Genomic DNA, 23,366 nt, shown 5'->3' with positions numbered 1-23,366 from the left:
ATAAATCCGATTTCTTGTGCGTATACTGCATTTAGATTAGGCAACCTTGCTTTTGTTTATTGTGTTTTATGAGCCTTTTTTCTTAATCTCTTAAGACAAATGACTGGAGGGTTTTGAATGAACTGTAAACACCATATATGCTCCTGTGCGTTCACACCAAACACATGAAATGGTGCTGTGGTTACACATACCAAACTGTAGGGGGATGGAACACGTTTGGGGCAGTTTTCATGTCGGATTCAGATGTTTACTCCACACATTTGGCTATATTGTCTTTAAAAGAGAAACACAATTTTCGATTCATCTATCAATCTTTTCGAGTGCTTTTCAAATTGTCCAAGCCACTTTAAATGCAAATCATTTCCCCGTCTCAGGGAGGTGATAAGTGTGCAGCTACCTGCAATGTTATGAGCAGAGTCACGTATTCGACGATGAAATAATGACTTGAGGGCTCTCTAAAATTCCGAGTACTTATAATTGCTGGACTTAGATTCGCCACATGACTGAAAGCTTTGAAATCCACTGACACCAACGATCTTCAAGTTGATATGACTCTGGGGGAAAAGGCGACGGTCTGGGGTCTGACGTCTACTTTGTAGTGATCCTCTTCTGGATGTCATACGATCCTTGAGTGCCTGATGGATTTCTGAGAATCACGAGGGCAACCGCACGGTCTTTCTCAAGCAGTTTGGCATGCAGGATCTTAGTGGGAGATGAAGTTGGTTCTATCTGTGACTACTGTAAATCACCCTCCAGCCCCAAATCTGGGAATACTGGCAAGGTTTAAGCTGCTTTTTATTGTTAACCAGAAAGCAAAATAGTTTAATGAACATTAGTGTTCTGAGTTGTAAGGCATGTAACATCTTTCTATGATAAGTTGTTTACATGTCACATAGTTCATCTTTTGTGTCTTCAATATCCTTTTTTTAAAAAACACATGGAGTACAATTTCACAATTTTGTGTTTAAGCATTTAAGTATTCTTGATCATTATTTCACTTAAAGAATTGCAATGGACATTTAAAGTTAGATAAACTGTATAGGTATATATTTTTTAAATGATATCATGAAAAGGTTCAGTATTTTTTAATCTCTTACTTCAGAGAGGGAAATCCATTATATAGTTGCATTACACATAGAGCGCATTATGAGTATGAGTCATAAAAGTCACAGAGGATCAAGATACTTTCACTTCAGCACAAGAAGAAGTGCCACTCTAAATACTATGCTTCAAGCAAATAGCTTCCTGCATTATATTTACTGTCAGAACCTCAGAAAGAAATGAGGTTTCGTGACACAGTGTCCTGAGTCTCAGAGGCCACCAGATGGCACTGTCTGCTGTGAAATGTTTGGACTTGAACAACTAAATCAATGAAGCCTCACATAATTTCTAAACCAAGAGCGCCATCAAGTGATCTCTGAAAATTCGGACACTGTTTCATTCATCTGAACCTGTTTGTGTTTACAGGTTCTTTTGGTGGCAAACATAATGCAACAATATCAATAAGAACAATTCAACCTTTCATCTGTAACAGAACCTCACCTCCTGACTCTAAAATATCTGATATACCTGATATATATATACGGTGAACTCACATTCTTGCACTCGTAACGGTTCAGATGTCATTCTGCTGTTAAATGTATTACCTTTATGGGAGCAAGAGAATGTTTTCATGATCTTATTTGTATTACTTTTTCCCAATAAAAAAAAAAAAAAAGCTTGTTTAATTCATTTATGCAAACACAGCCTTGAAATCATATATAGAAATACATGCTGAGAGATTATTGTCCATGGATGTTTGTTTTTACCATGATCTTGTGTGTTAGATGTAGCATCTTAGGTCAGATGTAGTATCTCTGTCACCAATGAATTCCATCACATACTGCCTTCACTTGTGGTCAGTGAATGATGACGTCAAATTTCCTGCCCAGAAGCAGAATTGTCTGTCCATGACTGAACAATGTGGCTCGTCTGAACCATCGCTGGAATCAATGAACCACGTGGTGCAACGATCTGTCTCATTATTCCGTTTGACTCTTCAGTCAAGTTCCGTCCACCAATTGTCTGGGCTCTCTCCCTCTCCGCCGCTGTGCGCGTGAGCAGGCGGGGTGGTGTAGGCGCGCAGCAGAAAGCGCTCACTCGATGCCGAGGGCGCGCTGTCAGACGGAACCGGGGAACCACCACTCTTCGTCGCAACCTGTCAGAGATGGCTCTGTAAAGGTCAAGCTCACTTTTTAACCCGCGAATCCTGCAGACAAGATTAAACAGCGGGGATATTACCAGCACAGTTGCACATTCCGGAACAACATGAAGGCGAAGAAGAACCGAGACCAAAGCCTGTCAGACTCCAGGGAACTGGACGGCTCGTACGACCAGCTGACCGGTGAGTCCCGCTCTTTCAAAAGTCGTGCGCGTGTGTGAAAGATTCAGTATGTAAATGTCAGCTGTCAGAACTTCTGTCGGGAGGAACCAACCTGCTGCTCGCTCTCATTGAATTTCTCTTCATTGGAGGCAAACATCAATGCAGATTTGCTCCAGCAAGAAATACACACTGAATCTTTTGGAATGGGAATGGTGTGTGTGGTGTGAGAGAGTGTTGTTTGCTCAATATAGAAACAGATCTTTCTAGTTGCGTTTGCTGGCCTGGCTCAATGACCGAGGTTTCATGTGGAGTTAAGTGTGCGCTCCACGGTTTTGTATTGATCCCACGCCATTGAGAGTTTCTATTAAAGCGACCCTCTATAAACATGATGTTTATGTTGCCCAGGAGGAGCAGCTGCTTTCAGGTGGATTAGAGAATGAGAACGGAAGATTTGGGCTGATGTTCTTGCTACATTTTTGGCTGGTATCATCACCTAGAAACACTTCATGTCTCACACCCGCTTCAACTACTGGATTCTTCTGAAGACACTTGAAGTACTTGACATTATGGTTGTTGTTGAAGTATACATGTTTGTTTTTATTGTCGCCTCCGTTTTGTGTAACAGCTACAGTACGTAGTTGCATTGAAACACAGTGGTACTTGCTCTTTGGTGTTGGTAACAATTTATTTTTCACAGTTATGCCGACTACCTCATCATTTGAGAAATATATTGTACTTGAGTTCAGTTTGATTGAAGGCTGCAACGACTAGTCCACTATAAATGGCTATTAGTGATAGGCAGTTCCATGAGCCGGCTATTTATGAGTCGTCACTCTCTTAGCACAATCCACGGTAAGAGGTGAACTGGCTAAGGCGACTCATCAAGTTGAAAGTATGGGACCATTTCAAAAAGACACATCAAATGACACATACATCAGTACGTCATTCGATCAAAATAGTTGCAGCCTGAGATTGGTTGAATATGCAACCCCCTTTCTCCCCAATGAGAGAGCAATGAGAGAAGGACAGTACAGTGGTGCCTAGCAAATCGGAATTCGAACAAAAATTTCTAGATTTTTTTCCTTTGGATTTCGAACAAAAATCCAGAACTCGAAAGGCCCAGAAAAAAGCCAGAAAAAACGTGTGTGGACCGATAAGCTGATCCCTGACGTGCTTTGTTATTGTGTATAACGCAGCCTCTGTATGCAGACGTGTCCAGTTAGCTACATTTACTGACTGTTTCTTCTTCATATTGAGGTGTAAAACCTTTCCTGTCTCCACACTGGACCGTGGTAGAGTGTCACAGGGGAGGTGCTCGCTCTCCACACCTCCGAGGCTGGAGCGCTCACTCCAGGGTTTGATGTCCTGTTGTGGGCTGGAGCTGGGACAGGGATGAGGCGAGTCTGGGACAGAGCGTGACTTGGTTTATGACTTTGTCACAGCCAAACTGCACAGAAGCGCACATTCAGAGCTGGACACGCACCGGGCACCTCTTCACTTCTGGAGAGACGTCACTCAATCGGCAACCCCTCCCACATGCAGCGGCCACACACATAGAGGAACAGTGCACCTGCAGCAGACACTCTACATTCACTCCTACAAAAGCCTATTTTAAGGCTTGGAACGCATTATTTCTTTTTCCATTCATTGTAATGGGAAAAATCGATTCAGATTTCGAACAAATCACTTCTCAAATGGCCGCCTGGAACGGATTGTGGTCGAAAACCGAGGTACCACTGTTGGAAGCAACACGTCGCTTTCATGCCATGTTGACGTTCTACTACCTTAAGCCCCACCCCCCCACCAGATTGACCTAATGCTTTAGTATGACTTGAGAAGCGCGGGGAAGTCATTGTTGTCAACAGATACCATTGCTTGGACACAAGTACTAGGAAAGGCTTGGTGTGAATGTACCTTTAAAAGGATGATGGTTGTGCGTCATACCTGTAATAAATTCAGCTTTTCAGGTTGTGGTTCCACAACTTCAGAATGACCTTCCTTTTCATTGCACTGGAGCATGTTTTAAGATTGAGCGGATGGTTTTTTTTTTTATTCTTCTTTCCACCAACAGCTCACCTGACTGTTAAGTACCTTGAGCCCATTGTATGTAAAATGCCCTTTTCTGGATCATCCACTTTATTCTTGTGAAAATTTTAAACATTATCTGGACAATTATTTTCACAAATCATCCTCTGTATTTTAACTGTTTAAGATTTTGAGAGCAGTTATCTGTAGCACGCTAAGAGTTCACGTCCTGTGGTTCCGAACTCTTTCAGTTACAGTTTACTAGCTTTACTGTACTTTGATGTCTGGCTGGAAAACCCACAGGCATTTTCTAACTTGTTTGAACCATAAAGTGGCACCTGCGGAGTCATCTTTTGTGGCCAGAAATAGCTTTAGATTTACCGTAGATCACCTCTGAAGCGCGTCAATATTGTGATCCACTATGAATAGTGTTTTGTTTAAGTTGTTTGTAGAAAGTCAAGATTATAAATAAAACTAGTACTTTTCTTGTTTCATGAAGCTCTTGGTTCCTGGTGAAGTTTTATCCCAAATTTATTTGTTGATTTTTAATTCTGTCTGGAGTGACTTGTTCTTCAACATTTCCCCCCTGACGCCCCTGTTTTAAGATGTTTGTCTCTGTCTTTTGTCTCTCAGTATGTGATGTTTGACAAGTGAGCAGTCAGATAGCAGCCTAAGTAACACTTCAAATCCTGTCAGCGCCGATGAGACAATAGAGGGAGGCTTCTTCGCTGCGATGTTCATGTCAGCAGCCTCTAATCGTGGTTTTATGAAAGTAAAATCAGTGAGTGGTGAATGGAAATCTTGCAAATTGTTCTTTGATTTGAATATTGTGTGTTGAGCCTGTCTGAGGTTCAGTTTCACATTCGCTTGCGATGCAGGATTGTAAAAGCATTTTGACCTTGGTTTAAAATCATGCTTGGTGGTGTTCGGTGATTTAATTTCTCACAAGGAGCTCGGATTGTGACATTCCCTCTCCGCATGCCGAACCGGATTACGGCTGTCCTTCAAGTCCCTGTTGCTTACGTGACTGTTGTTTACCAGTAAATTGACTCTAATCCTCCTTATATGCTTGACCACATCTGGTGCCCGAAGAATACACTTGTCCATGCCCAGACATCTGCGGCTGGTCAGAGACTCTGTAATCCCATTCCCACTTGGCCAGCAGTTCCAGCCACAGATTATCTCAACCCGATATGAAGAGATGCTAAGGCGTGTATCACACCATGTGTTGACATGTGAGGTTTGCTCATATTTTTCGGTGATCGCGTGCGTGGGAGGGAGCGAGTGGGTTTGGAAGCAGCAGCACTTTGTCTGCAGTCTATTGTCGAAACCAAAAAAATGTGTGGAAGAATTTGTTCCAGTTAATGGAAAAAAGGTCTATTAGGTGTTACAACTTTACGGAATTAATATAACCAGTCTGGTCTGTGCCCACTCGCACCAGGCTGTGAAGAGAATCTCGCTTGACGTCTATACTCCATACACCTTTGTCGCTCGGGTTTCGGCTTGTACCATAACATTTCTGGTAATTTATGACTCTTTTATTGAAATAATGAATTCGTTCAAATGTGAGCTGAGAGGCAGGGAACAAGTGTGGAGGAGTGATTTAAGCGTTTTCGGCGCTGTAAATGTCTTTGTGAGCTGCTTTCCAACTTTTAAACACACTTGAGTCTGGTAGTTTGCATAGTTATTACGGCTGCCAAACATGAAGAACAGAGAATTATAAGGTTTGTATTAGAGCTCGGCTGTGATGGAGAAACATGAGTCGTGTTTGGTTTCACTTGTGGGATAAAAAAAAGTGTGCCTCAAAAGAAGATATCCATTTGCTTCATCATTCAGGTGCTTCCACTGTTGCAGTCCATTATGGGTTTATGTAGTCAATAGAGTTGTAAAATTATATTCAAAGCAAAAAAAAAGATATCTTACAATTTAACTCACAGAAGCTGTTCTTGCACCTTATTGTACATGAAACTGTTTTTTGAATAAAATGTAATATTACTCAACGGTAATGTCAGTAAATCCATCATTATATAGCACTCTATCAATATCTGGAATGAATATCGAGATGGAAATTTCTGTCCATAGTGGTCTGCAAAGATTCGTCTACTATTATTGACTATTAAATTAGTTGGCAGCGGCTTCAGGCAATGACAAGCTTTTCAACGCCTGCGTGAGTTAGTATAATCTGCAGTAAGAGGTGAAGTGGCTGAGGCTACTGCGACGTCGTGACCCAAAACATTGAAAGTATCGGAACATTAAGGCCACATTACGTTTCAGAACACCACTCCAGTGTTTACAACAGTTTACGTGCATCTTTCACTCCTGTAAATTACTATTTAATACTACAATCCGATGTGTGACGTGTTTGTCAGTTCATACACGTCCTTAGGTGACTACATGTTACGATGATCAGTGACAGCAAATGACCATCAATGTAGACCTTGTCTTTCCGCTGAATCTCGCAAATGTCCGGAGCTGCCTCTGCATTTCTTACGTGTCTGTTGTTGTCCTCCTCTTTGATACAGTCACAACCTTCTATGGTCCAAAGTCTGCAAATCTTTTACAGTCTGTGGATCCATATCTCTCACTCCATCACTGGCTGTGCGTGATTGTTCAACCATTGTTAACAGTAGTCCAACAAAATGTTCACTTGGTCTTGCGAGCTCTTGAATGTCATGTGTGCTGCCCCCTCAGGTTCTGAACTAGAGGTCCTGTATGCATGCTCCGTGGTAATGATGGATCCTATTGCCTTCAAAGATGTGCTGTTGTTTGATCCTGCCCTGCTATAAAGCCTGAAAATATACTGGATATTTCATTACATTTATCAGAAGATGCACTGCATTTTTTTTACTTTCTTCAAAACCTGCAGTGTTGTGGGGGTATTTCTGATCTTGCTGTGGCGTCTGGTGATTTTCTTTGGATTATTTCTGCTCCAGGAAAATACAGTGGGAGTGTGCTTGTGAGAACGGATTATTAAGTGGGTTTCTGTGTGGGAAGGATGACTTCAGGTGAGTCATTATTCCAACCCAGAATCTGTGTGTGAGCAGGGCTGACCTGGAGCTTAAAGGTAGTGTGGGTTGTCCCAAGGCTACATTTTAGTGAAATGTGACCCTCTTTGTTCGGTATTCAAGCACTCTCCTCTCTGTGTGTGTGTGTGTGTATGTGTATGTGTGTGCGAGGCATCACCGGGCATCCCCCTTTTTGTTTAAGAGTATCAGCTGTGAGATAATGATAGGAGTGTGTTGCAGTAATCTTCCCTTCCACCCCACAAGCGGCACTCCACAGGACTCATATCACCGACTCAAACGAACACAGACACTCCAACCAGGATGCGAGCGCCACTTTGCATCCGTAAGTAGCTGTTGGAATAACTGCATTGTGCCTGTGTTTTCCCAGTCCTGAACATCCTGTCAGAAGAAGTGCAGTCTGCTCAATAGTGCTCATTTCATCCATTTGTATGACTGTAGAAAAGATGAATGTTCAGTGTCGGACCAGTCACGCGACTGCAGAAATGGACCGCCACAAGGTTCTTGATGGTGATGAAATGCCGAATTCAAATTCATGTATTATGGTGAAAGAAAAATGTTTTCGTTCAGGGAAGTGCTTCGTCTTGACCACTATTGATCTTTGCATATTTTAAGGCCACGACAAGTATTGAATTTTGGTCTGGTTTATGAGATAATGGCTGACTAACTATCAACTCTAACTAACTCGATACTATGTACATGTTTCTGTTATAGCTGTTGCAGTCATACTTCCCTTGACGCAACATTAAATTCACATTAATACATATCTAGTCATCAGAAATTAATAGAGAACTGTTTTTTGTATATAATGATTTGTTATTGTTATCATTTAATATTAGAAATAAATAAATAATAGGGACATAACATAGAAATAATAAACTAAAATTAAAGGTGCAATATATGCATATGAAGTAATAAAGGAATAGTCTCCATTATCTAAATATTTAGAAGGAAATGCATTTGTCACTCAGTGGTATCAGAAAAAAGCACTATACAGTGGCGGAAAAAAAAAAAGTTTTCAGATGCCTTTAAAATTTAACCCGGTCTGAAATATTAGATGAAAAATTGTGGATGTTTTGTGTGTGTTTCAAAAGTTGGGTCTGTATTACGTATACAGATACAAACAAATACAAATTACATATATTTTTTGGTTTACTGACAGATTCAATATGTCAGTTCTGTCTGTATCAAAGTCAACAATTAACAGCATATGTGTTCAAAACTGCACAAAAAAACAAACCATCACTTCATCAAATTAAGATGTAGTTGTCCTGCCAGTAGCACACAGTAGAATGCAAGAGTTCTCAGACACTGGACACTCTGGAAAGGTTGCCAGTCCAAGAGAAACAGATGCCCACTCATTCACTGTTATTTTCGCTCACGAAACAACTTCCAATTTACATACATTTCCGAGGACACACAGCAACGCATGGTGAGTGACTGCAAATGACCTGTGACAGGATGTAGACATGCAAGATATTCAGACTAATTGTCCCGAACAGGAACTCATTTTTAATCCCAAAGCTTTAAGTCCATTATGAAACAGTACCGTCCACCACTCTACAGTGACGGACCCTGAGCGGTCACTTCGCAACTCTGCTGTACGTTAACTAGATCAAACATGTTCCGCTGCTGAAACTGAATCCATAATTAAGCTTGTCATAGTTTCTGTGGAGAGTCACCTTCTCAGCATGGCACTACGTGTTTCCGCGGGAACAGTAATGGCAGCTGACAGAAATTAACGGCTTGAATATAATGTGTGATCTCATGTGACACACGCTGCCTCTTTGGGAGATGATCTCTTTACCCCGGTGCTCTATTGGAAAATCCCAACAGATGATGAGAGGTGAGTAGATTTATGTCGATATTTCTTCTGTCATCTGTTCATTATAGCAGCTGTAGGTAAGGTTGAGAATATTTGCTTTTGGCGGCGCCACAGGTAAATGAGTGTAATTGCAGGCTGTCGTAAAGCTGGGTCTCCGGTCCCGCCCCCCATCCCACGTTTGTTTATGAAGAAAGAGGCAGGATCCAGTGAGAGGCTGAAGCAGCTGCAAGACCAACGGACCCAGATTATAAATCTTTATTTTGACTGCACGTTTCAGAATGAAGCAAAGGGGAAAGTTTCAACATTTACTCATTATGTGACAACAAACCGCTTTAGTTATGAGAAATAATTCTGTAAGATGCAACGTCATTAGGGTCCGTTTCCTTCACACGTCCGGCTGGAAAGCACTATGTTTCTTCCGTGAAAACATGCTGAAAACCTTCACGTTCATCTCATTGGCTCTCATTTAAGCAGTGGCGCTGCCCCAGCAGAATAATAAAGATGAAGGACAAGCGTTTTTCCCTCTGGCTTTATTGCATCATGACTGTCATGTGTTTCAATAAGTAGTGGACATACAGCGATTAGAGTGTTAGTGAAACGTCTGTTCACGGGTTTATTTCGAGCTGACTGTGGACACAGACGTCAGAGTTAGTAACTATTCTTCTTCAATAAGATCCAGAACAGGAGATGATGAAATGTGCCGCTGGTCTCGTCTCTCACCAACCGGTCCAAGTCCGGTACAAACACTGTTTTTCACCACAGTATATTGACTAATATGACTAGCGCGGTTATTAGCATCGTGGCCCATCGGTTTGGCCAGCTATATGTTCACTGTACGCTTTGACAGTGCAATACGACAAACAGCCGACATCCATAACTGTCGTGGATGTTGTCGTGAGCAAGTCATTTTCATATACCAACAACTAGCATATAGACATTTGTTGAATGATTGGCAGCACAACAGAGACAGCAGTGAAATTTACTTATAAGGATCAGATGAAAAGCCTTTTGTAGCTCTCAGTTATTGCCAGGCTGTAAATGCTTCTCCTATATTGACGCTTGTCCAGGATCCTGCTCTGTCATTCCATTCTTCTGCCATGATGTATACATGGAACTCAGTTTGCTGCCCTTCTGTTGAAAAGTGTTGCGGTGGGGGTGGAGTTGGGGCTGTGATGCCACTCTCAGAACACGCCTCGGGCGGCTCGCCCAGAGAAAGTTACATTCTCCAAGGGAATGTTTAACAGAGAGCTGGATAGTCTGACTCCAGGACTTTGAACTTCAAAATGAAACCTGTCATCTCAGGAAATAATCTGTTCATGTCTCAATGTTACGCATTGTTGCTTAAAATTTTTTTACATGCTGAAACAGAACATGGTCTAAAATGGAAACAAGGTTCTCACCTGGATTTGCTGACGGATCAAGTGTGTTAATGAATTTGTGTTACATGAAGCAGTTCACTTGCTGCAAAATTGACTTTGTCCCTGGTAACGTCCCTTTCAGATATGACTGTGAGACTTCAGTTCTAGTGAAAACGTATTCTAACCAACTCATAGTATTAATAATTGCATAATTATTCCCAGTTTTATACTCGCCTTGCTTTAACGTCAGTGTGAGACTTTTGTCACAAGAGTTTGTAACCTGGATGTAACTCCAGTTCTACGAATATGTGTGAACCATTGAATTGGTTTCGCAATTATTGGCTTTATCGGCTTCAGAGAGAGATCAACCAACAGTGAAGTGTGTCTGAAGCACAAGTGTGTAGTGTGTGTCAAGTTAGATCAGATTCACGTGACGTTCACATTGGACTGACTTTAAATATCATGTCTCGGATGATGCAGTGCATTTTCTCAACTGAACTATTAGCAGTTGACTGGTGCAGCCCTAGTTTATTTGACTACTTTATCAACTCCCTTATTTTAGTCATGTTTGCCTTATGTGTTATTTTTGCTAACTGAACTGAATTGATGCTCAACGTTGCATATAAATATTGTCAGTTATGGACTGTGATGATCCATACTGAAGTCAGCGATGTGTCACACACACGTCTTCTTTTACTGTTTTTTTTTTCTTTTGACAGTGACACCCAGCTAATTTAGATGTGCCTTCCAAAATTCCCGTGTGGGAGCCTCACAATGGAGTCCTGGAGTATTTTTGACACCAGATTTTGTGCCGCTTACAGTCAAATAAATTGGATATTCGCACACGGAGCTCTCACGGTTGTACGGCCCCTGCCATGATTCTAAATCATTTGACTGGCATTCTCCACTTACCACCCTCTAATTCACTCTTCCCCGCTGTCTCCATCACACTCCTCCCCCTCTGTGTCTCCACTCTCACAAATCAGATTATGTAATATCTTATATATATATATATATATATTTCTGTCTCTGAAAGAGTGTTCTGGATCCCCTTCCTCAGTCTTGAGTCATCTTCCTCGCTCCCTGCATCCCTCTGCTGTCAGTCGCCAGCGTTCCTATTGTCCACCCTGTATCCAATCTCTCCATCTGAGCCCCCCCGCCTCCTCCACAAGCCTCTCAGGCCACAGCGGGACCACGGGCTCATGCAACTTGAAGCCAGAATCAATCCTAATGAGTTTAGTTTTTGACCGAATCCAACGGGGTCTGGTAGATCGTTAATTAAAATAAGGCCTGCTCACCTCTCTGCCGGTGTCTTCCCTGTAAACACATTTATAACAACCTAACTGCGGAGAACACAAGGTGAGAGGAAGCAGAACAAAGACACGAGCAAGGGAGGAGGGAGCGGGACTGGCTCAGAAAATGACATTATACATGTCAAGTGGAGTTAAGAATTCACCATGAAGGAATGTCTGAATCAAAGTGCATCCGTCTGACTCTTGCCTTGTAGTAGACGCGCAAGAACAAGTAGCTTTTTGAGTGACAGGCTGTCTCTGTTCTTTAGACTGAGAGCGATGCCCGGCGTTTTTTGTTCTGTCGCTCAAAACATATGATCCGCTTCTGATGATGAATCAGTGTTCATTAACTCATCTCAATAGAGAGTCATCACAGGAAGGTAATACATCTCCGAACACATCAGAGTCAAAGATATCCAGCTGTGCGTTTGTGCCACTGCTCGTACAGAGGTTGTCTGAAGGGCATGTCTGACCATCTCACCGCTGTCCCAGCTTCTAGTGCTGATAATAGTCATGATTCACAAAGAGCAACAGCATTTTTAAACTGATGTCCTGGTCATCTGTTAGGGTTAGGCCAGATGACCTAACACCACCAGTCCACGCCAGATGGTCAACAAGCAATTGTAATTGCAGATTTTATTTTGTTAGAAAAAAAAAGTAGAACATTTCCCCCAAGCTTCAAATGTGAAACAGAAGCATTTGAGGTCCTCCTGCGCTCTAAACATTGAGAGCATATTTAACACTCTTTGAAATGAGAAGGGAGGACAAGGTTTCAGACTATTTTTGTTGGGGGCAGTGCGCCGAATTGGGGAGAAAAATCAGCCTCAGTGCCCAAAAGTCCTGCCACCTGAGTTTGCTGCTTCAATGGATTAGTCGTGTTCAGGTGGAACGGAAGTGGGAAAGCAATGGAAGGGCTGCTACTGACAGGAGGAGGAGTTTTCCTCTTAGTCCTGTTGCACAAGCCAGGAAATACTGATCTACTTGTGGACGGTATGAGGCAAGAGACGTGTGGAACTCACAGACTAGTGGCCAACTCCGACCAAGCCATTTTATGTGGCCTGCAAGAGCTCTAAAACCGTGTAGCTGGCTCCAAATACACTACAGTTAATACTGATTTAAAGCTCAAGAACAACCAAGTAATCTTCAGCAGAGCTGTGCCATTGAGGCAGCTACCATGACCAAAACCACTGGATGCCTTGAACACAATCTCCTCTTCAATCTGGTTGAGATATTAGCACCTCAACACATGTCAAGTGCTTTCGTTCTCAGTCGTCTAACAGCCATCCTTTAGTCTGAAGGTGCTGTGTTCTGTTTACGCTGTTATTCTCCTAGAAGAATAACAGTATACATACATTTTATGGTCCGACGATGGTTGAGTTTAGTGACTCACTTTAAGAACTTGAATTTTCTTATGCCCGCTTTTCACTGAAATCTCTTGTCTTGTCTTGATAAACATAAAAAAAAGTCCAACCTACTTTCTACTACTCCCCTGAATCTACTTGTCCACAGCAGCGCACCACACCAATGACAATAACCCCTGGATGCCACCTAACAAGGAAGCACAATGCCGAGACAGTGCTTGCTGGTTGGTACGCACTATGGAGCCACATATGGTTCTTCTGGGATGCTCTCAAGTCAACACACTCATTGACTAGTATTGTGTGGATGAGATGTGCTTTCACTTGCACGTTCAGTTCACGAGAGAGAGCCAAGACGGGCAGGACAAATGGTTGAGTTTGATATCAACAGCTCATACGTTTGAACTGCTTAGTTTAAATGGAATTGTTTCATTTTTTCGTTGCCACATTTCATTGGTTCCTTTCAGGGAATGAAGGAGTTTTTAAGTGGTTCAATGAAAATGCTGCAGAAAAAAAAATCTAAGACCCTGCCTTAAAAAACAAAACAAAACAGTTTCTATTTATACTGTGTCACAGAAGACACCAATGCGTACGAATGAAAATGTGCCTCCCTAAGTTTTGCTGTCGATCACAAACTTTTGCATCCTATCACACAAAAAAAAATGTTATGTAAGATGGGCTGTCTGATTTACAGTGCAGGAGGGAGCGACAAGGAGGGAAACCGAAGCCTGAGGTATCTTTCTGACGAAAGTGGAAGTCATTGTACTCAAGAATCACACACAAGTACACAGGTACCAGCCTGAGGGGCAAAACGCACCGCAGTTCAAACAACTAATCAGCTCCGAGTGAAAGAATTCATTTGAAATCATGAAGTCAGGGAGAGCTCAGTGTCAGTTTGTCAGAGAGAAGTCCTCGGGTATAAATGACTTCTAACTGCTGCACATCAAGTTCAGGGTGAATCATGGAGTGTTAGATAAGAAGTGATGCTGAAGCAGTGGTGATTTCTTGGGAGGATTGCAGATATCAGAAGTGCTTAAAGTATCATTAATAATAGATTACGTTTTGGCAATTTGTGTGGCGGAAGAAAGATCAGTCGATGACTTCACTCTCAACTGACTCCAAAATCCCGTTCAAAAGGACCCGCCATTCTGTAAAGTTTCATTTTTCCCCACAAACACGAGTGATTCCTTCATATAGATGTGAAGAAATGTAAGCATGCCTTGTTGAGAATGTGTTTTTATCTTGAAAGGTTTGTTGCTCTTCTCTGCATGACATCACTGAGGATGAAGTGGTTGTGCTCACCATGAATGTAAACAAACCACTAAGAAATGTTGTCAGGAAGCTCTGGCTTGTGACGTTCAATGGAATGGAACCTACTGTCACTGTAAGTACACAGGCGGTTATGGATGACCCCCACAGCCAGAACAAAAAGTCATATATCGTTCTGAGATGTAAGCAAACTCTGCGCAGTTTTGTGTCACAGTCGGTTTCCTACAGTCTTTGACTGGGTTGTTACTTCGTTTCAGTGTTGTATTTCACGTTTAACATGCTGTTGAATTTGAATACAAATACTTGACCGTGACCAATTTTCATTATTATGTGAAGATTCAGGTTATTTTTTTTAAGTTTCAGTGGTGAAATGCGTGTCACTGCAGACGTGTCGATTGTCGTCCTCCTGTTGCGATGGTTGTTTCCTCTCAGTGCTTGAGTCATCCTGTGGTTCGATTGTGACAGTGGTCAAATCCTGTTGTCAGTTTCCCCTGGAGAGCTGCTGAAGTCAGCTAAATAATCCCCTGGCTATATAAGCTTCCTGTGAAACAAAGTGGAAGGAAAGCTAGCAAATTTATGGGACCATGATATTGTTCGCCGACTGCTGTGTGCGTGTGGCTGGTTCACCTCTTTGAATAGTGGAATGTTGACTTGATCTCTGTGGGGTTATTTTCCTGTGTCCTGCTAATACATGTGACTACAGAAGTCCAACAACATATTTGTGTACTTGAAAATCCATTTGCTTTGATCATCCCGGCAGCACTCGGCTCACTCGGGGTGTTTGCTTGTTGGCTGAGGGGCTTGAAAATCCAATTCCCCTCCACTCATCTTCTTCTGGCACTGGTAAACCGATTACACACTCAGCAACCTGACGTTCCATAAGTGCTTCTCCCCTGGCACTTCGGCCTGGCACCACGGTTTCATAAGACTTAATGGAGTCCACTAATCAACCCTAGCGCACTCGCACGCAAGCGCACACTGGGGCGGCTTAGATTGATTGGTGGGATGACAGTCATGGCAGCACTGCGATTGTTACTGACCTGGAGCGAGGGAGCGACCGCTGGCATTGTAAGCAGAGGTACCCAAATCTGGTTACGGAGGTAGAGTCGAGCCAGTCCGAACTGAATGTGTTTATAAGCTGCATGAGAATTGTTTCGCAGAGGTGAATTACATTTTTAGATTTACTCATGTGCAAGAAATCATTCTAACTTCTTGCACAACTCTTAGTGTGTCTATTCAGTCTACACCTAACTCAAGTTTTTTTCTGTTATGTCACCAGCCAGACTACGTGAAACTCTAGGACTGAATGTGGCCCCTGGGCCGCACTTTTCCGAGGTCTGCTCCAAGTCAACAAAAGACATACTTTCCTCAACAACTTCCAGCATGTCACACACTCATTTGAAACCAAGTTGAACAAATAATAACAGTGTGTCTGTCACTGTAAATGCCAAAAGCAAAATCCCAATTACAACCTGACCAAGTTCTGACCTTTAAAGGGCTCCGTTTGGCTCGATTCAGAATGTTATTTCCCAGTTGTTTGTGTTTTTAATATGCCAGTTTGACTTTGTGCGCGTCACCCCCACGTCTCTGTGACCTTAGCGTCGTTCTGGGAACACCCTGCTGAGTGGACACTTCAGTGCTCCATTTTGGCTGTGCATTCGATTTGGAAAGTCATCTCAATGTAAATATATGTGTTACCAAATATACATTCTGAGAAAGATATGATGCTAAAGATCTTATTCCTTATTTGTATTCACCTATACTGTCTCAAGGATAAGAAGGATAAATAAGTCACACCTGATAAAGATGCTACATGTTTCTTGTTTCCCAAACCCTGAAATCGACACTGAACATCTCACTAATACAACGCTGATGTTACTAAATGTCAACATCTACAGTTTTTGTTCGCTTCTCTTCAAGGTCTTCTCTTGCTGTGTCTTCACAGAGGCAGGCGTCTTCTGTTTGCCCCTCATCTGATTTGAAGGCCAGACCACAAACTTGGCTTCGTGTCTCTCATCTGACCATCTGTTCTGTGACTGACATTGCACTGAGGTCTTTGGGATTTTGGAGGGAGGATCACAAGTTCACTTTTTGAGCAAAACAATTGCTGTGCTTTGACTGGGGAATTGGTCGATGGTCAGGGGCTTCTCTACTGGAAGCATCATTCTTCAGAGAAGCAATATTAGCTTGTATGGTGAGCACATTATCATTTATAGGCATTAAGCAGTTGACCACATTTGCAAAGATGTTGAAAAGAATCTAAAGAGTCCTGTTCTATTACCCCTTGGTTCTGACAAAACCATGTTGCTAATGTGACCAAAATGAACAGTAAGTTTATTTTGGAGACTGTAATTTGACAGTGAACTGGTTCTTGTCTTTGTTTTTCAAATGACAAACCATTTTTGAAGCAAATGTTCAAGCAACATCAATTAATCCCACTCACTGATTCATTAATAGCAATAAGGAACAATGTAAAATAGCATAAGAAGAAGTTGATATAGGAGGATAGATGCAGGAGGAGAGGTTAAGAAGAAGGATTGGAATTAGAAGGAGGGAAATGAAAATAAGATGAAAGCCGGGAGAAAGAATAACAAGACGGGAAGTCTAAAATAGATAGGGAGGATTCTGGACAAGGATATTTGGAAAAGAAGAAAGAATACAGATGGGAAGGACAGGAAGCACAATGAATGAAGGATAGGGAGCATAATAAGACGGATAAGCAGAAAGATAGGAAGGATAGAAAGAGGGCTGGATTACTTACATGATGGATAGAAAAGACAGGTGGGATCAGAATGAGACGGAGGAGCAGGGTATGGACATGTATAGGAAGGATTAGAGTGGCAGTAGGATGGGTTGTTTTGTACAATAGAACTGGAGTTTTTCAAATTAACAGCGCTCACTATTGTATCGTTGCACAGTTTTATTTGGTTGCCGTCCCCATAAGGAATCACCTCATTTATTGTGGAGCACAATTCCAAGTTGTGACCAAACTGATGTACAGATACGGCACCATCCTTGAGCCAATTCTGACCAGTCGTTGATCTATTCCAGGAGAGGTGCAGGTGAAAAGAAAGGAGCGTGTTTGGGGACCATTCCTGTGGATGTGTGTTCACACGGGCTCCACGAAGGTCATTAGTAGGAGACAGATAATTAACAAGCCTGGTGTAAAATTCACACGTTGAAACATGAGCTTGTTGTTTCCCGCCCACGACCTCATGACTGAGCGACGCTCTGCTGGATTTTGGCATCAAAGGAGACAGAAGTGATGGAGCGCAACCATTCTCCTGATGCCATCGTCCTGATCTGCATAGTTTGGGATTTAATGCCGGAGCTTTAACACAGGACATCAAACCTGCTGTTCGGTTTTGTTGAGGAGTCATTTTTTTGCTTGCTCATATAAACCTTTGCGTTTAAGCTAGTTAGTCTGCGTACATTATTATTATCGCACCGTGTGGATTTCTGAGGGACAATTCCAAACAATACGACTGGGATGTTGTCTCAAAGGTCAGAGAGCCCCGGGTCTGTCTTTAGAAGTGACTCCAGTGAGCCTCATTGATATTCTGGAGCAGATTTTGACATTAGAGGGTCATTCATTGACTTTCGGACGAGGGCTTTTTTGTGAGTCCTTTCCCCTTTGATCATGTCATCACTTTTGTAAACGTGGATTTATCAGTTATGATGTTTTCCCCGCTCATTTCGGAGGTGGATGAGATGATTAAAGTGGATGTTAAGTTAATAGTTCCAGCTTCCATGCCTGGACGGGCTTAGCCAGGGAATAGTGCGCCGTGTGTGTGCGTGTGTGTCAGGGGATATTTGTCACTAATTTATTCATATTAGCCCTCCAGCTCTGTGAGGACACGCGGGTTAACTTAGATTTATGTGCTGTTAAAGCCCCCGTCCATTTCTGAAATGGGTTTTGTGCAACTCCACTTTATGATTTGATGTAAGTGGAAACCTTACATTGACAAAAAAAGTTGCTCCATGTTGTCACCTTCTCTTTCAGTTCCTTTTAGCATGTTTTTCATATACACGTGGGCTACAAAAGGAAATAGGAGTATGTAACCACTTTTTCATCATGAATCAATGATGCTCCCCTGCTGAACTCCACAGATTGAGAAGCTGTGTTTTATTTCCAGATCCTCTATTTTTCATCCAAGAACCACCTCCACTCACACAAGACGATTTTACTGTAATTATTTTAGTTGGTTTAAACCTCCATTCACTTCCCATCGATGTCGAGTTGGCTCTTCTGGGAGGTGAAATGTCTACTAGAGATATTTGCATGCCAGTAGCTACGACATGTACTTTTAAAGCACCTCACCTGTGATCTGCAGTCTCATTCCAGTGGCTTGTTATCTTAAGAGGGCTTAGAGTTTAGAGGTCAAACCAAGTACTGTGGTCTTATATGGGCTTATGGATGGATAAGTTGTGCAGGATCAGGATTGGAGCGGTGAAGCCATGTAGTGAGGATGGTGAAGCAGAAAAAGGTGTGGGGAAGACAAATTGGATAGAAAAGTAAGACAGGAGAAGTTGCTGGGATTAATGCGTCTCTGGAGGTGTGGAACAGGGAGAAAGTGGACCCACAGAACTGGGTTTGGTGGGAGGGGAGGGGTGATGGGTGAAGTTAGTGAAGAGCCTTTTAAAATATGGTTATTATATTCAATTATTATTGTCCACATGAAGTGATATATGTCAGAAGACTCTTCTCACTCACCGTCTCACAGATACACGATTTAACTCCAAATAAAAACTGGCGGAACAGAGTCTGTATAAATAAATTAATAACAGTGAAAAATGGAAATAAAATTGTAAGTAAATCAGTTGGTTAATTGAAATGGCTTCATATAGTCTTTTATTACTATGAATTTATCCCGAAAAATAATGTTAGATATCCCAACTATGAGTCAGAAATCACTACAAGCAGAGCTGTGTAAACAGAACAACTAAATGTTGACACTGTCACCGCACTATGGAACACTTCTATGTGCTCATAGAACTAAAGTGAACTAATGTCTGTCAATAATCCCTGTAAAAAAAACAATCATAATGCGCTACAACAGTTATAGCTTACACATCAGTAAAAAGCCGCTCAAACACATATTCTGGATTTGAAATGGTCACTCGATGATGTATAGGTTTTGATGGAAAGGGTGTTGAAAAACTAGTGCGTAGTACTGTCATCAGTACAATAAGTGAGTCCAAACACGACCGGCTTGAGGATGTAGCTGAAGAGTCCGTGTGCCTCCAATTGAATTACAAGGTCACTTCAATAATTAATAATGAAGCGGCCCTGATGAACATTGAAGATTGGCCCATTGTAAGTCTTAAAAACTCCACTTGACTATCGTTGCTTATTAGAGCGGAGCGATGTCCCTCATTGTTGGGTTCTATCTTTAGCACTGCCTGTCTGGCGCTCGGGTAAGTGAAGAGGAGTGCAGAGCTGGTTGTTTAAGGAACTGAACGTGGAAGAACAATCTATCTGGGCTGCGGCGGAGACTGAGCGGGAGATGCAGGCGTACACACACCTGACAGTTCCTCTTGGTGTCTTTTTCTGTGGACCACACACATACACCCTTTATGTGTGTGTCAGCTTCTGCGCTGTCTTACTTAAATGGGAAGCGGAGAACGATGGAAGCAGAAGGTGGAGAATCGCTTTTTAAATTACACCAGTCTGTCAGCTGCTGACGCAAAAATTTCACTGAAGTCACAGCACTTACTCAAAGTTAACTTTATTAACGCTCAGTCATACAGTATTCTAAAGGCTATTTTTATGTCCGACTGTTGGCCTTCAAGTTTTGTGAAAATTTTGTTGAATTCGGTTCGTCCGCTTTTGAGTTATTTTGTTAAGAAACAAACAAATGCTTATACTAGCAAACTCCTTGGTGAGGTCATAAAAATCCTCGAGATCTCAATTATCGCGCTTCAATGTCTTTCTCGATTCAACAGAGACTTGCCAGCTAGGTCACCATGTTCTGGATTTGAGTCATGTCCAAAATATAACATGACTGGAAGATAAAACGAAGTTCCATGTCGCTTTAACAATGTTTTTATTGGACTTATTATTGTTATTTTTCAGGTTCTTCAAATGTTCTTCTTCTTCAAATCAAAGTGTCGTATTTAATTGTAGAATACTGTAAGTATTATTTTGCAGGTTAAAATTTATGTCAGAATTGTTTTTTCTCATACCTACAGTTGTTGACTATTCTCAGTTTGGGTGACATCACTAGACCAAGCCATTTCTAACAATCCACACTACGTAATAACACCAAGTAATAAATGTGTATTATTCATGCTCATATTGTGTCGGATCGATATCTATATCAGCCAATGCTCTAGGTTGCAATATCGGATTAGCATTAACCACCAAGCTAATGTCTCTTTGTTTGAATTGAATTTTTTTTACCTAAAATTGTTAAGCCCTAGCATAAATGCTATCGTATTACTTTTGAGTATTCATAAGGAAATGTTGTGAATATGGAGTTCATGTCTACATCCTGGTGGCAGCGTTGTCATCAGATTGTGTCCTTGAAGTTTGATTTTTATGGTCTCATAAAATTGAAATATCTTCTGAACTTGTTGGAGTGAGAAAAGGTCATGTTTTAAGTGAATCAGATTTATAAGGATCAGCTATAAACTGTTGAGTTGTGTCACGATCACTGTGGACGTCCAAGTGGGTAAACGTAAGAGTGTTGACATGGAGCCGGTGGACCAGGACGCGTGATGCTGATGGAGGCTCTTTTGAGCCGTCGTGCAGCTGCTGACAGAGAGCAGCTGTGTCATTATGGTTCTGAATTAACACATCACAGCTTCACCTTCTGCTCATGTGTCCGTCTGAATATCTTCTGCGACCTGATGCTGCGTTGGTTCTTTTTAAAAAGCTTCATTTGGCCCGGTGCCTCGGGTCAGTGCTTGGCGTAACATTCTAGGAAAACGAGACAAGACAGCGTCTGTGTGGTTTGAAGTCATTTTTCTTTCATTTTGAAACTGACCTGCAGGATCAGATCACAGCTTATTAAATTGTTGTTGCTCAAAATCAATGTGTACTCAGCATGGCTTGTGTCTGGCTGCAGGCCCGGATCTTGGTACCACACGTTTTTGTTTTTGTCTTGTGAAGTTACCTAATCTCCTAATGAAGATGAGACTTGTGTCCCGAACACATGCCTTATTATTCCACTGGATTACTTGTTCATGCAGAAGGCTGGAGGCAGAGTGAGCTTCCCCTCACTGAAGTGAACGCACGTCATTCAGGTAAATGTCATTGTACACTGTCTCCCTGAGTGTCCAATAACTCCCGTCTCTCTTCGTCTCCGTAACAAGCCGGTTGTCACGAGCCGTTTCGCTATAAAGGCAGTAAATGTACAGAGAAAGAAAAAGTGCTCTTCAGAGCTTCCAGGCAAAACCGAGTGTCAGGAGGAATTTAGGAGCCTCAATTATGCGGCTGACATCGTTTGTGTCTCATTTGTTATTCAAAGTTCTGGCTTAGTTGGACTCACCTTCCTCTCGACGGCTGACTCTGCTTTGTGATCAGAGTTACACCCAGGAAACGTCACGATAAAAGACAGAATTTTATCTCTATTTGTACCCGGGGCAGCTTCTCATCAAGTGTTTGGCAAATTATTCCACGGCTTTTTTGAAGCCGGTGAGATTTTATAAAGCAAGAAAATCGAGAAACATTATGGGCTTCTGTTCCTCTGTCTGCATTCGTTCATTGCTTTTCAATGCTGTGAGCAGACACTTTAGTGAACTGTAATTTCTGATTTACCTAACTTGAAGCACAATGTGACAGCCTCCCTCGGGCACTTATGCAGTCAGAGAGCATCACTTTCAATCGGGTTCAACAAGCTATCCAGCTAGAAATCAACATGCTGGCCTCAGGTTTCTGAAGTGACACCTGTGTCTGTAGTTGAAATAGATGAACGTGTATAACTCATTTTAATGAGCAAATATCATGAACTTTACAGGTCTGCTGGGGATAAAAACAGGACTTTCCCCTGGAGGTCTCTCCTCCTGCTCATTCCCATCCATAGAAACCAGGTGAAATTGATATTTTTTGGGGTCACTGATCATATTTTGGATTCTCTTTGTGATACATGAGTGGACGCAGTCGTCAGTCACTCACACCGTGTTCTGTTCCGAACTGGTTTATTGGAGACGGTGTGGTGTGGCAAGATCAAACCTATGTTGCGCTCCCGACATGACACATGGCACCGGGGCTCCTCGTCCTCGCATGTCCCAATGTCTGTTGACCAGGGAGGTAGGGGAATGATGCCTGGAAATAAATATGGCATCTGTAGTGGCAAAGCCACAGGTCCATGAAGACATGAGAATCAGTGATTTCTGATCTAAGTCAGCAAAATTACCAGGGAGAAACACCATTTTCATGCAAGGCACTACGATTAGGGCACTACAGAGGCACTTATGCTAGAAAATTTCGGGTGTCCTGTTGAAAAAACTGGGCGTCCAATTTCTCATGCTTTCCATTTTTTGGTACCCCGTGACTCCCAGACGCCCCTGTAGCTAAAAGCCTGTGTCTGGGGTGACACATATGGTGTTGTTTCAGAGCTGCTCATAGTTACTTCGATTGAGAGGTCTGAGAAGCAAAGGTGGGGAATGTCTGTGTGGGTGACTGGCCTTGTTCAGTTGCTCATTACTCCACTGAATTAAACCTGCAACTGGCAATGATGAGTATCATGCCATGTCAGAAATAGAGTCAAGATAGATGAAGCTCGCCGTCAGCCATGTTTGTTTATGCGCCCAGCTTAGTGTTTGGGTGACGGTCTGCTGCACTAGTGAGTTTCACTTTTCTAAGTATGAAGTCAGCTCCTTGGCGGAGGTGTGCAAGTGGACCCAGTAC

General features: G+C 42.2%; 1 protein-coding gene across 2 annotated transcripts in view; it reads left to right on the top strand.

Moving 5' to 3' along the window:
* Nucleotides 1–2,142: 2,142 nt before the first annotated feature.
* The window catches only part of LOC128765372 (Kv channel-interacting protein 2-like), a 104,875-nt gene continuing 83,651 nt past the window's right edge, over nt 2,143–23,366 (top strand). For both annotated transcript variants that reach the window (XM_053876073.1, XM_053876077.1), the window contains exon 1: nt 2,143–2,383. In XM_053876073.1, coding sequence (XP_053732048.1) covers nt 2,308–2,383 — 76 coding nt within the window. In that variant the 5' untranslated portion in view covers nt 2,143–2,307. The remainder of the gene's footprint in view (nt 2,384–23,366) is intronic.

Source organism: Synchiropus splendidus, chromosome 9, assembly GCF_027744825.2.
Source record: "Synchiropus splendidus isolate RoL2022-P1 chromosome 9, RoL_Sspl_1.0, whole genome shotgun sequence".
NCBI lineage: Eukaryota > Metazoa > Chordata > Actinopteri > Syngnathiformes > Callionymidae > Synchiropus > Synchiropus splendidus.
Note: the sequence above shows the minus strand (reverse complement) of the source record. Positions and strands in the feature narration are given on the sequence as shown.